Below are 12,550 nucleotides of genomic sequence, written 5' to 3'. Positions count from 1 at the left end.
TTTCCAAATATTTCACCCTATTTTGAAACCATAGGTATATTAAGAATGATTCTTGGATTTTCTGTTACTGTCCTGCTATATTCCTTTGCTTTTCACTCTTTGACAGTTTCACATAAGCTAACAATTGCTTGTTAATTTTTTGTATTGTTGTAAGAGCTCCCTGCTCTTCCAAAGCGGTTGTTCCTAACCAAAGTGTAGTGTAAACATCACTGGAGTCAGGAGACCTGATTTCAAATCCTCTTTCTTTTTACTGTAACTGAGGGACCCTAAACACCTTTCCTTAGGCTATCTAAACATCGGTTTCCTTTTCTGTAAATGAAGGTAATACCCTCTTTCTTTTTGTTTTCTTGCTTTTTTGAGACAGAGTTTCCCTCTGTCACAGGGCCAGAGTGCAGTGGTGCTATCTTGGTTCACTGCAATCTCCACCTCCTGGGTTCCCCTGCCTCAGGCTCCCAAGTAGCTGGGACTACAGGTGCACACCATCATGCCCGGCTGTATTGTATTTTAGTAGAGACAGGGTTTCACCATGTTGGCCAGGATGGTCTTGATCTTCTGACCTTGTGATCTGCCTCAGCCTCTCAGCATGCTGGGATTACAGGCATGACCTACCATGCCCGACCCCCAATAGCCTATCTATTTTAAAGACCAAAAGAAAAATAGTAGGTTACTTGTTAAACTTTAAAACATAGTATAAAGACATGCTTTATTTTTGTGAACAGCATTTCCATTTATTTGTTTATTTATTTTTTATTTTTTGGAGATCTGTGTGCCTTTATTAGCGGAGCCACTATTTGAGGAGGATGAAGTGGGAGGATTGGGTGTCCCCGATGCCCGGCCGGCCGTGCTTCACGGGCTTGTAGGTGAAGAGGAACTCGCCCAGGTAGTGGCTAAGTATCTCCGGCTTGCTCTCCACCTGGTTGAAGGTCTTGCCTACCCTCTGGGGCAGGATGATCTTGTCCTACAGGTGCGTCTTCACCACTTCCGGCTTCTCCATGGGCGGCACTTCCTTCTTGTCATTGCGCAGGCGCTTGAGCAGCGATAGCTGCTTCCGTGGCAGGCCAGGGCTCAGCCGCCGCAGCTGGTGTGCACTGTACAGATGCATCAGCTGCTTGTAGGACATGTTCAACAGCTGGTCCAGGTCCACGCTGCGATAGGTGAACTTGCGGAAGGTCCGCTTCTTCTGCTCTACCTCTGCCATCTTCCCAGATCCTCAGAAAAGCTCCATTTCTTAATGCTTGGGCACTTTTGATAGTTTCTGAATTTCAAAACCAGCCTCCCTCAACTTCTGAGAAGGATGAAAACAAAACCTTTGGAGGCTGAAAAAGAGATTTAATCTGTAACTCACTTTTGTTATTTATTTGTACCGCTGTGATTCTTAGATCTTGTTTGTGAAGCTTTCATTCAATGGTGTCCCACTGAAGATTGAAGATCATTGCTTTAAAAAGGTATAGTGTTCCCAGGAGCAGAAAATCAAACACTGCATGTTCTCACTCATAGGCGGGTGTTGAACAATGGGAACACATGGACACAGGGAGGGGAGCACTACACACGGGGTCTGTTGGAGAGAAATAGGGGAGGGACAGTGCGGGGGGAGGGCATGGGCAGAAATGCCAGATATAGGTGAGGTGGAGGAGGCAGAAAATCACACTGCCATGTGTGTACCTATGCAACAATCTTGCATGTTCTTCACATGTACCCCAAAACCTAAAATGCAATAAAAATAAATAAATAAATAAAGGTATAGTGTTCCTTAGATTGTTCAAGCCACTTTAAACAAAGATAATCTGGAATTTCAGAAAGTTCCAGTATTAATATGCATTTAGCTGTTGAAAATGGATATAGTCCATGGTTCAATTAAAATAAACCTGACTAGTTTGAGCCCAGCTATGAGTGAGGGACTCCAGAGGGGTAAGGGGAGATAAGTATCCTATAGTGGAGACAAGCTGTGTCTTAGCACCCACATAACTTTTGGTAACAGTGTCTGGTAAAGAGAACTGCATCGTATTACTAGAGATCTTATTCTTTTTATAAGAACTAATATCAGGTACTTACAACTCGACTCACTGCAGCCTCCACCCCTAGGTTCAAGCAATTCTCCTGCTTCAGCCTCCCAAGTAGCTGGGATTGCAGGTGCCCACCACCACACCTAGATAATTTTTTTGTATTTTTAATAGAGGTGCATTTTTGTCATGTTGGTCAGGCTGGTCTCGAGCTCCTGACCTCAGGCAACCACCTATCTTGGCCTCCCAAAGTGCTAGGATTACAGGCCTGAGCCACCTTGCCTGGCCTTTTTTTCCTTTTGTAGTTTCTGGTACATATATAGTAGCCATAAAATAAATGTTGAAATGAATTTATGTTGTCTAACCTGTTTACCCAGCTTGTGGATTGGAATGAAGACAAAGTCCCAGAGAATGAAATTGCAGAGAATAATAACAAGTGATTAAAATATTTGTATGGAATTTGATATAGGAATGAGAAAGTATAGTAAGAGATAAATTTGAAAGGTTGTTTATGACATTTAAAGTCAGACTGGATTTCTGTGTGTAGGGCTTTAGATGCCAAAGTGAATGCAGGTGTTTAGATTTTACTGTGTACAGTGTATACCGCACATGATTCAAGGGCTTGAAAGACTTTTGAAGAATAACTAAAAGGTCTGAACAGTAGGAGTGAAAAGGAAGGCACAAATTCCAACTTCTGGGTTGTAAGGATTTCACAGTTGAAATGGCAAAGCTAAAGGGGAGAAAGTTGCTTACAACTGAGCTTTCAAGTTGAGAAGATTGTGGTACTTAACAGAAATAAGGAAATAGCTTCCTTTGTATGGGGTGTGCGTGTATTGGGACATATGTAAGTCATGTCTAGGTATTTAGTATGTGGTGACAAATGTAAAATTTGAACTTATGGCATAGGCTAGATGATACACATTAGATAGACCTGAAGCTGAAATTGACAGGTTAGAAGACAGAACCTTGAGAACTTACGTGTTTTGATGAGAAGGAAAGTTTGCCTTATAAAACTCTAGAAGAGTTAGGAGAAGGCAATCAACATTGATAATGCAGACAGTTGGAAGATTGAGAAATCACTGGATTGTTGAGAAGAATTTTGATGTTTCCAGAGAATTGCATTCAAGGGAGAGCTGAGTTACAATATTTGAGAGGGTAGTAGAGAGAAGGAAGATGAAGACCGGTGTACAATTAATAACTTGGGGCAGAATACGATCGATAAACTGCCATGATAAGGCCAAAAGTAGCTTAAGAGTTGGGTTTTTTTGTTGTTATTTGTTTTTTTTAGATGGAGTTACGCTTTTATTGCCCAGGCTAGAGCACAATGGTGCAGTCTCAGCTCACTGCAAACTCCGCCTCCCAATTTCAAGTGATTCTTCTGCCTCAGCCTCCCAAGTAGCTGAGATTACAGGTGTGCTACCCCGCCCGGCTGATTTTTTTTTTTTTTTTTTTTTTTTTAAAGTAGAGACAGGGTTTCACCATGTTGGCCAGGTTGGTCTTGAACTCCTAACCTCAGGTGATCCACCTGCCTCGGGCTCCCAAAGTGTTGGGATTAAAGGTGTGAGCCCCTGCTCCTTGCCTACTTTAAGAGTTAATAGAGTTGTATTCTGTTGAGGAATTCAGTGGGAGTAGAAAGATTTTCAAGGGGCCAGGATTTTTGATGGGCCCAGATAAATGCATAGGGTTTCAATCACTGCAGATAGGAAGAGGTGGGATGAGTATTGAAGGAGAATTCAAAAGTTCTGCTTCTTATTAACAGACTTTTAGGATCTCAGTGTTGGAATGGCCTACTGTTACCTTTTTGCGTATATGGACTCCTTTTTGTGCAAAATCATTCAGTTAGTCTCTGGAATACCTGCAGTGACTGGCTATTCGTTAGGTAGCTGTATTTGACATTTGGACAACTTGAATTAATGAGTTTTTGTTTTGTTTTGTTTTGTTTTGAGATGAAGTCTCGTTGTGTTGCCCAGGCTGGAGTGCAGTGGCCGCACACCACCATGCCTGGATAAGTTTTGTATTTTTAGTAGAGATGGGACTTCACTATGTTGGCCAGGCTGGTCTCTAACTCCTGACCTCGTGATTTGCCCACCTCAGCCTCCCAAAGTGCTGGGATTACAGGCGTGGGCCTCCACACCCATCCTTGAATTATATTGAACCCAAATCTACCTTCCTATAATTTACATTCACTAGATTCAGTTAGAATTTTCAGTTCGTTTTAGATATTACATCTACATTAACATAGCCTGAGATTGATTGTTTCGGAGGCAGCCCCATTATACTAGTGATTCACTGAACTTTAAATGGTAAACCAAAGAAATTAAATGTTTTTTACCTAAAAACTAAGAATAATAATAAGCTTTTGCTATTTATTTGTACCACTATGGTTCAAAAACTTTTCAGTCAAAGTTCAAGGAGAGTGATAACTTTGGTTTAAGTTACTTTGAAATTGAGGAAATATAAGTACATTGTAGGGTAATGAAGCTCAATGTGACTTTCTTGTCTAATCTGCATGTATGTCTACCAATGGCCAATGCTCCACTTCCCTCTCAATGTGTATTACAGATTAAGAAAATACGGGGACGAATGACACAGAGCAGTTAGAGCTGACATACAATGTGCTTCAGAAATTAGTCTAAGCAAATGCAGAGAAAACTTTTTTTTTTTTTTTTTTTTGAGGCAGCGTCTTGTTCTGCTGGAGTGCAAAGGTGTAATCTCAGCTCACTGCAACCTTCACCTCCTGGGTTCAAGCCATTCTCCTGCCTCAGTCTCCCGAGTAGCTAGGACGACAGGTGCGTGCCACCACACCAGCTAATTTTTTGTATTTTTAGTAGAGACAGGGTTTCACCATGTTGGCCAGGATGGTCTCGATCTCTTGACCTCATGGTCCACCTGCCTTGGCCTCCCAAAGTGCTGGGATTACAGGCGTAGCCACCTTGCTCAGCCCAGAGGAAACATTTTAGGAAACAGGAATGAATAAAAGATTCTAAACCAATTAGCTGGGCACGGTCTTGGGCGTCTGTAATCCCAGCTACTCGGGAGGCTGAGGTAGGAGAATCGTTTGATCTCGGAGGCGGAGATTGCAGTGAGCCAAGGTAGCGCCATTGCACTCCAACCTGGGCAACAGGGCAATACCGTATCTCTCAAAAAAAAAAAAAGAGATTATGATGAAGTTTCCCTTCGATTTTAGGTACAATAGGTAGAGTTGGAGAATGCCTCTAAAGTAGTTCAGGCTCTGTAAATAGTGAGGGAAGCTCTGGATAATCTTTTTTATTTTCTTTTTTGACACGGAGTCTCTTGCTCCGTCCAGGCCGAAGTGCAGTGGTGCAGTCTCAGCTCACTGCAACCTCCACCTCCCAGGTTCAAGCAATTCTGCCTCTGCCTCCTGAGTAGCCAGGACTGCAGGCTCGTCCCACCATGTCCGGCTAATTATTTGTAGCAGAGACTGGGTTTCACTTTGGTAGCCAGGATGATCTTGATCTCTTGACTTTGTGATCTGCTGGCCTCAGCCTTCCAAAGTGCTGGGATTACAGGCGTGAGCCACCGATAATGTTTTCAGTTTACAAGTAAAAGACGGATTTGTTCATGAGAGCCTTATCTGTCTGTGTAGAGCTAATGTATCAGAGAAAATTTTACATTGTGTGTTCCTGTGTGAGATTCTCCACATTTTCAATTATCAGTGGAAGAATTGGGGTTTGATATATTATATTTCACTTTCTCTAAAAAGATTGTTAGGTGAGGCTAACAACCACCTTATTGAAAATTGTGGTTATCTTTGAAGGTGCTGGAATCTAACAAACTTCTGAAGATTTCTTTTTGTGTATAAATATCTTTTAATCTTGGCTTTTTTTTTGAAACAGGTTCTCACTCCTATTACCCAGCTTTGAGTGCGGTGATGCCATGTTGGCTCACTGCAGGCTTGACTTCCGGGCTCAGGCAGTCCTCCCACTTCAGCCTCCTGAGTAGCTGGAGGTACATATGCACACCACCACTCCTGGCTAATTTTTTGTATTTTTAGCAGAGATGCGGTTTTGCCATGTTGCCCAGGCTGGCCTCGAACTCCTGAGCTCAAGAGATTTACCCATTTTGGCCTCCCAAAATGTTAGGATTACTGGCGTGAGCCACTGCACCTGGCCTTCTTGGCTATCTTTATAGAACTGTATAGTCATGTAGTCTTGACCAGGGGATTGCTTCTCAATTTGTAAGTTAGGAAATCAAGATCCAAAAAGGTCATGATTTTTCTTTGCCATAGATAGTTGGTTAAAACCTTTTACCTTGGCCTGGCGCGGTGGCTCAGGCCTAGCACTTTGGGAGGCCAAGGCAGGCGGATCATGAGGTCAGGAGTTCTGAGACCAGCCTGGCCAGCATGGCAAAACCTCATCTCCACTAAAAATACAAAAAATTAGCTGGGCATGGTGGCGCATGCCTGTAGCCCCAGCTACTCTGGAGACTGAGGCAAGAGACTCGCTTGAACCCGGGAGGCAGAGGTTACAGTGAGCCGAGATCACACCCTTGCACTTCAGCCTGGGTGACAGAGTGAGACTTCATCTCAAAGGAAAAAACAAACACCAAAAACTTTTACTCCCAATATTCAGAATTTTGTTTTGTTTTGGTAACTTTTTAAAAGAAATTGTTGGAAACAGATGCTCGATGCTGCAAAGAAAAAATCAGCATTGAGAGAAAGAATCAGCAACCAATTTTTACTTCCTGTAGGAAGGGTACGCTCGCTAGCCATCTTGCCACAAGAGTACAACAAACAAAGGAAAAGCAGACATGTTTATTCCTTACGCATTCGGGGTTGTCCTTATTGATGTGTCTGGTCTCCATTGGCTGGAGCCAGACCTCACACATTACACTAAAACCTGATTGGCTAACATCTTAAAACTTTTTTTTTTTTTTTTTTTTTTGAGACCGAGTCTTGCTGTGTTGCCCAGGCTGAAGAGCAATGGCATGATCTTGACTCACTGCAACCTCTGCCTCCCAGGTTAAAGCAATTCTTGTGCCTCAGTCTGCCAAGTAGCTGGGACTACAGGTGCCCGCCACCACGCCCAGCTAACGCTTGTATTTTTAGTAGAGACAGGGTTTCACCCATATTGGCTAGACTGGTCTTGAACTCCTGACCTTGTGATCTGCCCACCTCAGCCCCCCAAAGTGCTGGGATTACAAGTGTGAGCCACTGCAACTTTCCAGCTTAAAACTGTTCTAAACAAGTAAAAGCAATGGAGAGTTAGGACATACCTGTGAGCACATCCAGCACAAATATCTTGGTTAAAGTACAAGGACATAGAATGTATGTTATGTACCTGTTTAAGCATGTCTAACAACTACATAGGATAAGGCTTAACAAAGAGTTATTAGCACACTTAGGATGTGTTCTTTAACAGGAAAGGAAACTTTGAAGAGGAACTTTTACTTCCCACAGAAGTGGAAGGTCCCAAATCTAGAAATTGATTACCTGTAAGGTGCTTTGCTATGAATAATAATAAGGGCACAATTCATGTAATCACATTTATTCTGAATGTATAATTTGGCTTTTTTCCTTTTTCTCAAACTTCTTACGTACACTGGCTGTGCTTGAGTTATAAATGCGAACTTTATATTACTAACTCAATTTTCAGTCTTACCTCCTGCAACTACCCAAACAACATTGTTTGAGGTTGATCTCTAATAGTCATTTTCTGGTTGATTTCTATCAATTATATTTTGGCTCTCTAAATTCTGAGTCACTTCATATCAGAGGTATGGTTAAAGAAGTAACCAGTACAGTTTGTTGAGACACTGTTCTCTGAGTAAATCTTCATTTTGTTTTACCATTCCTGTGGGAGCCTCCTCTGCACCTTAATAAAAAAGCCCGACTTTCTTTATATATACCTATTTCTTTAGATTTTACCAGATTAGCATTTCCTTACTTATTTACTATTGAAGTTAATTTTTCAAGTTACTGCCTTCAAATAATCTAATAAGTATTAATTTATTGAGTATTGATAAATCTTACTGCCCTTCCCAGTCTCTCTGTTCTAAATTGATGATATCTTGGTTATGATACTTCAGTGACCATGTAGAAAGTGGGCAATTTGAAGCTTTTTCTCAACCTTGTTATAACGAATATTTAGAGTATTTTGATCTGTGATACTGATACATGTATTGTGTACCATTTTATTTTGTTTTGAGAAATATATGACAAAAATGATAGGTCAGTATCTACTTTGTGAATATGATGGGAAATTTGGAATAAATGACAGCAGCGTTCCTGTAGAAAATCTGGAACTCCAGAGAGAAGAAAACAGTAATCCTCAAACCCAGAAATTCCTAATACTAGTATTTTTGTCACTATCAATTTGAAGAAAACTATTTTGTGCATAATTATTTTATTCAGAGAGTAATATAGTACTTCCCCATGTGTTAGTATTATTTTACCATCAATTTTTACAATGTTAAAATATATATAAATTCCATATTTTAGTTATCTTGTTAAATGTTACTAGGTAAGTGTGCTGTTCTTTACCCACCGTCATTATTTAAAATGAAAATGTAAAGTTGCTTAGCTGTGTGTGTGTGTGTGTGTGTGTTTGAGTTTGATATAGGGTCTCATCCTGTCACCCAGGCTGGGGTGCAGTATCCGGATGTAAGCTCATGGTACCCTAGACCTCCTGGGCTCAAGCAGTCCTCCCACCTCAGCCTCCCAACTAGCTGGGACTACAAGTGCGCAACAACACACCTGGCTGATTTTAGCCGGGGGTTTGCCTCGTTGTCCAGGCTGGTTTCTAACTCCTAACCTAAAGTGATCCGCCAACTTCAGACTCCCAAAGTGCTAGGATTACAGGCATGAGCCAGACCTAGTGCTTTATTACTTTAAATGTAGCATGTGTGAGTCCTTTTTGCATTAGGATAGTTACCCTTATTGGGAGTTTTAAGTTTTGTGGGAAACCAGTGACATCTGAAATGTCAATACAGCTAGTGCTCGATTGGTTCCGACAGACCGGTCGTAACACGATTTGGTCGTAAGTTGAGTAGGCTACATGCACGCGGAGATGGTAGTCCTGCCGGAAGCTGGTCCGCACTGTCGTATGCCCAGCTGGGCAACATTTGCGCTGCCAGACGTGGAGCAGTTGTGGCTGGCGATAGTGGTCATAAAGTCGAATGGTCGCAAGTTGCATAGGTCGTAAGTCAATCAATACCTGTATTTGGATCTGCTTTGTGAATTAACGATTTTTGGAGGCAAGTGAGGCATTATAGAAAATTTTAAACATATTTGTAAATCAAGGTTTTGTTTTTTTTTTAAGACGGAGTTTCGCTCTTGTCACCCAGTTTCAGCTCACCACAACTCTGCCTCCCAGGTTCAAGCGATTCTCCTGCCTCAGCCTCCCGAGTAGCTGGGATTACAGGCATGTACTATGACACCCGGCTAATTTTGTATTTTTAGTAGAGATGAGGTTTCTCCATGTCAGGATGGTCTTGAACTCCCAACCTCAGGTGATCCACTGCCTCAGTCTCCCAGAGTGCTGGGACTACAGGTGTGAGCCACTGTGCCCAGCCTTTTTTTTTTTTTTTTTTAGTACTTTTAAGTGTAATAGGAAAGGATGCTTGATTATAGTTGGTCTTTTAAAAACAGGTTATATTTCATATTTTTTTCTCCTTCTAACCTCCAGTTCCTAATGTCATAATTTTGGCTGTTCTGGGGACTATATTCTTACGGTAAATGATAAAAAGTTTTGTTTGGGCAGGTGCAGTACCTCACACCTATAATCCCAGCATTTTGGGAGGCTGAAGTGGGAGAATCGCTTGAGGGCAGGAGTTCGAAACCAGTCAGGGCAACATAGCAAGACCTCATCTCTGCTAAAAATAAAAATTTTAAAAATATTAAAAAATTAGTCAGGTGTGGTGATGCATGCTTATAGGCCCAGTTACTCAGGAGATTGACAGGGGAGGATCACTTGAGCCCGAGTCTGGCAGTTGAGGCGGCAGTGAGCAATGATTGCACCAGTGCACTCAAGCCTAGTGACAGAGCGAGACCCTGTCTCACAAAAGAAAAGAAATTGTGTTTATTTTGTGCTAGTTGCTCTTGGTGGTTTTAACTTTGAGGCACGATATCATAGCACCTAACCCATTTGATTAAGTTTCTAGGTTGCTTGTTTATATTTCTTGACAGACTATAAACTCCTTGAGGGCTAGAGACTTATCTTGTTCACCAGAGTATTTCATTTACTATAAACAGTATCTCATGTAGTTAGATGCTTAATTGGTTGAAAGAGAGATTAGAGAGACATAATATCAAAGGTAAAAAATGATTATTTCTTTACTGAAGTTACAGCTGGTGATTAATCATTGTTACTATTTTGAAAATGATGAAATTAATTCCCAGAAGGAGAGAGAATACAAAAACACAAGTCATGGTGCTTTGCCATGAGTGTTATCTCTGGAGTCTTAACTTGTCCCCTCTGCCTTGCTTCCTAGGATAAAACCACTGGAATCCAGGAATGTAGTAGATTTTGGTCCCCAGAGGAAAAAGGCCATGTGAATGGAAGGACTTGTACGTAGTCTGAGGCAGCATTGAATTCTGGTGGGGATAAGAAACGAACCAAGATGCTAGTTCCCTCTACTGAGGAGTAGGCAAATAAAGAGACAAAGGGAGATATAAACGTTAGCGGTTACCTTATGGATAGTAGTTAGGAATGTATTGTTTTGCTGTTGTAAATTACTTTTTAATAATGGCATTAATTTTGTTCCCATTTGTATGGCTAAGAAAATTTATTTCAGGCTAGTCTGATGGTAGTGGCTTATTAGAACTTATTAACATTAGTGTCACTAACATTGGTATACAACTCCCCACTGCTAAATTTGATTGGCTAAAAAGAAAATTTATTTCATGGTGGTTGATGACAAAGATGACTTTTTAATAGTTATTCTTGTGTTTGCTCCCTCAGCATTTGACATTGTGCAGCAAAGAAATGGTTATGGAGAAGCCCAGTCCGCTGCTTGTAGGGCGGGAGTTTGTGAGGCAATATTATACTTTGCTGAATAAAGCTCCAGAATATTTACACAGGTAAACTTTAAACAAATAATTTGGTATTTTTATTTATTTTTTTCTTGCATATGACTACATATATTTTGCATTTCTTGTCTCCTCATTACCCGACAGTATCTTTGTAAACTGGATTCAATATTTTATTCATTTGATGGCAAAAAGCATTTTTTGACTGCAACTCACAGTAACAAAAACACATTACATCATATTCTAGTACATAACACGTTCATACCTATATATGCACACACTTATTCTTATATGTACACTAGAATTTTATTTTTAGAGTCAGAGTCTTGCTCTGTCGCTCAGTCTGGAGTGCAGTGGTATGATCATAGCTCACTGTGGCCTCAAACTCTTGTCCTCAAGCGATTCTTTCAGCTTGCAGCTTGCCTTCCCAAAGCACTGGGATTATAGGCATGAGCCACCAAGCCCAACCTTTATTATTTCATTAAGAAAAAATTCTTGGGAGTAAGGTACCGGAGAACTGTATAAGGTTTACATGAGGCTAGATGCAGTGGCTCACGCCTGTAATCCCAACACTTTGGGAGGCCAAGGCAGGTGGATCTCTTGAGGTTAGGAGTTAAAGACCAGCCTGTCAAACATGGTGAAGCCTCATCTCTACTAAAAGTACAAAAATTAGCCCAGCGTGGTGGCAGCCCTCTGTAGTCCCAGCTACTCAGGAGGCTTGATGCAGGAGAATTGCTTGAACCTGGGAAGTGGAGGCTGCAATGAATAGAGATCACACCACTGCACTCCAGCCTGGATGACAGAGTGAGACTCTGTCTCCAAAAAAAAACTTACGTTTGACCAATTAATGGGTTCCAATATGTGAGGGAGTTTGGGGGAAGATACAGAATTAATACAGCCTTTTGATACCTGAAATTTGGTCTTTTCGTGATACAGGGGTTTTTGTTTACTTTAGTGACCAAAAAAAAAAAAAAAAAACAACCACAAAGTTTAAAACAATAGTGTTCTACACCATCATGTTTAAACAATAACAGACTTCTATTTTAGACCGAACTTATTTAACCAATGTCTTTCTTAATGAAAATTCAGGTTGTTGTAATTTTTCACTTGTGATAAGCAACACTGTAATGAATATCCTGAAACATGTATTATTTGTGCACCTTGCTAGTTTTTTTCTTACTTTCCTTAAAATTCATGCATCAAAGGTATGAGTGTTCTCAAGGCTTTTCATGTGTATATACACAGATACACACACACACACACACACACACACACACACACACACACACACACACACACACACACACACACACACACAGCCAAATTGTTCTGTATAAAAGTTTGCCAGTAGTACATGAGAGAAAATAGTTTAAATTTGAAAATAAGAGTAGTGGTTAAAAGCATGGACTCTCGAGTTAGACTGACTGCGTTTTTGTCTTGGCTGCCCCACTTGGTAGGTATATATTACCTTAGGGGCAGTTCATTTAACCTCTTCTGAACCTGAGCTAGTCCATTTAGATAATAGCACTTCATGAGATTGTTAAGAAAGTTAAGTGAATCA

At 41.0% G+C, this 12,550-nt stretch overlaps 1 protein-coding gene, 1 long non-coding RNA gene and 1 pseudogene across 9 annotated transcripts in view; 1 reads left to right on the top strand and 2 right to left on the bottom strand.

Annotated features, from left to right (window-relative positions):
• G3BP2 (G3BP stress granule assembly factor 2) overlaps positions 1-12,550 on the top strand; it is an 87,421-nt gene that overhangs the window by 58,634 nt on the left and 16,237 nt on the right. For 6 of the 8 annotated variants that reach the window (XM_032261040.1, XM_032261041.1, XM_032261036.1 and 3 more), the window contains one exon: positions 10,922-11,040. In XM_032261040.1, the coding sequence (XP_032116931.1) occupies positions 10,946-11,040 (95 nt within the window). In that variant the 5' untranslated portion in view covers positions 10,922-10,945. Of the gene's footprint in view, positions 1-1,379; positions 1,446-10,897; positions 11,041-12,550 lie in introns of those variants that run through there. The other 2 variants (XM_032261042.1, XM_032261043.1) reach the window with 2 other exon arrangements.
• On the bottom strand, positions 499-1,198 carry LOC116538595 (annotated as a pseudogene).
• On the bottom strand, positions 4,024-8,924 carry LOC116538597. Its single transcript, XR_004263702.1, has 2 exons — positions 8,774-8,924; positions 4,024-4,073 (listed from the first exon to the last, which is right to left on the bottom strand). It is a non-coding gene; the product is annotated as an uncharacterized LOC116538597 (long non-coding RNA).

This window comes from Sapajus apella, unplaced genomic scaffold (genome assembly GCF_009761245.1).
Source record: "Sapajus apella isolate SASKATOON/1434 unplaced genomic scaffold, GSC_monkey_1.0 scaffold121, whole genome shotgun sequence".
In the NCBI taxonomy this organism is placed as follows: Eukaryota; Metazoa; Chordata; class Mammalia; order Primates; family Cebidae; genus Sapajus; species Sapajus apella.
The sequence above is the reverse complement of the archived record's forward strand: the minus strand, read 5'-3'. Positions and strand labels throughout refer to the sequence as shown.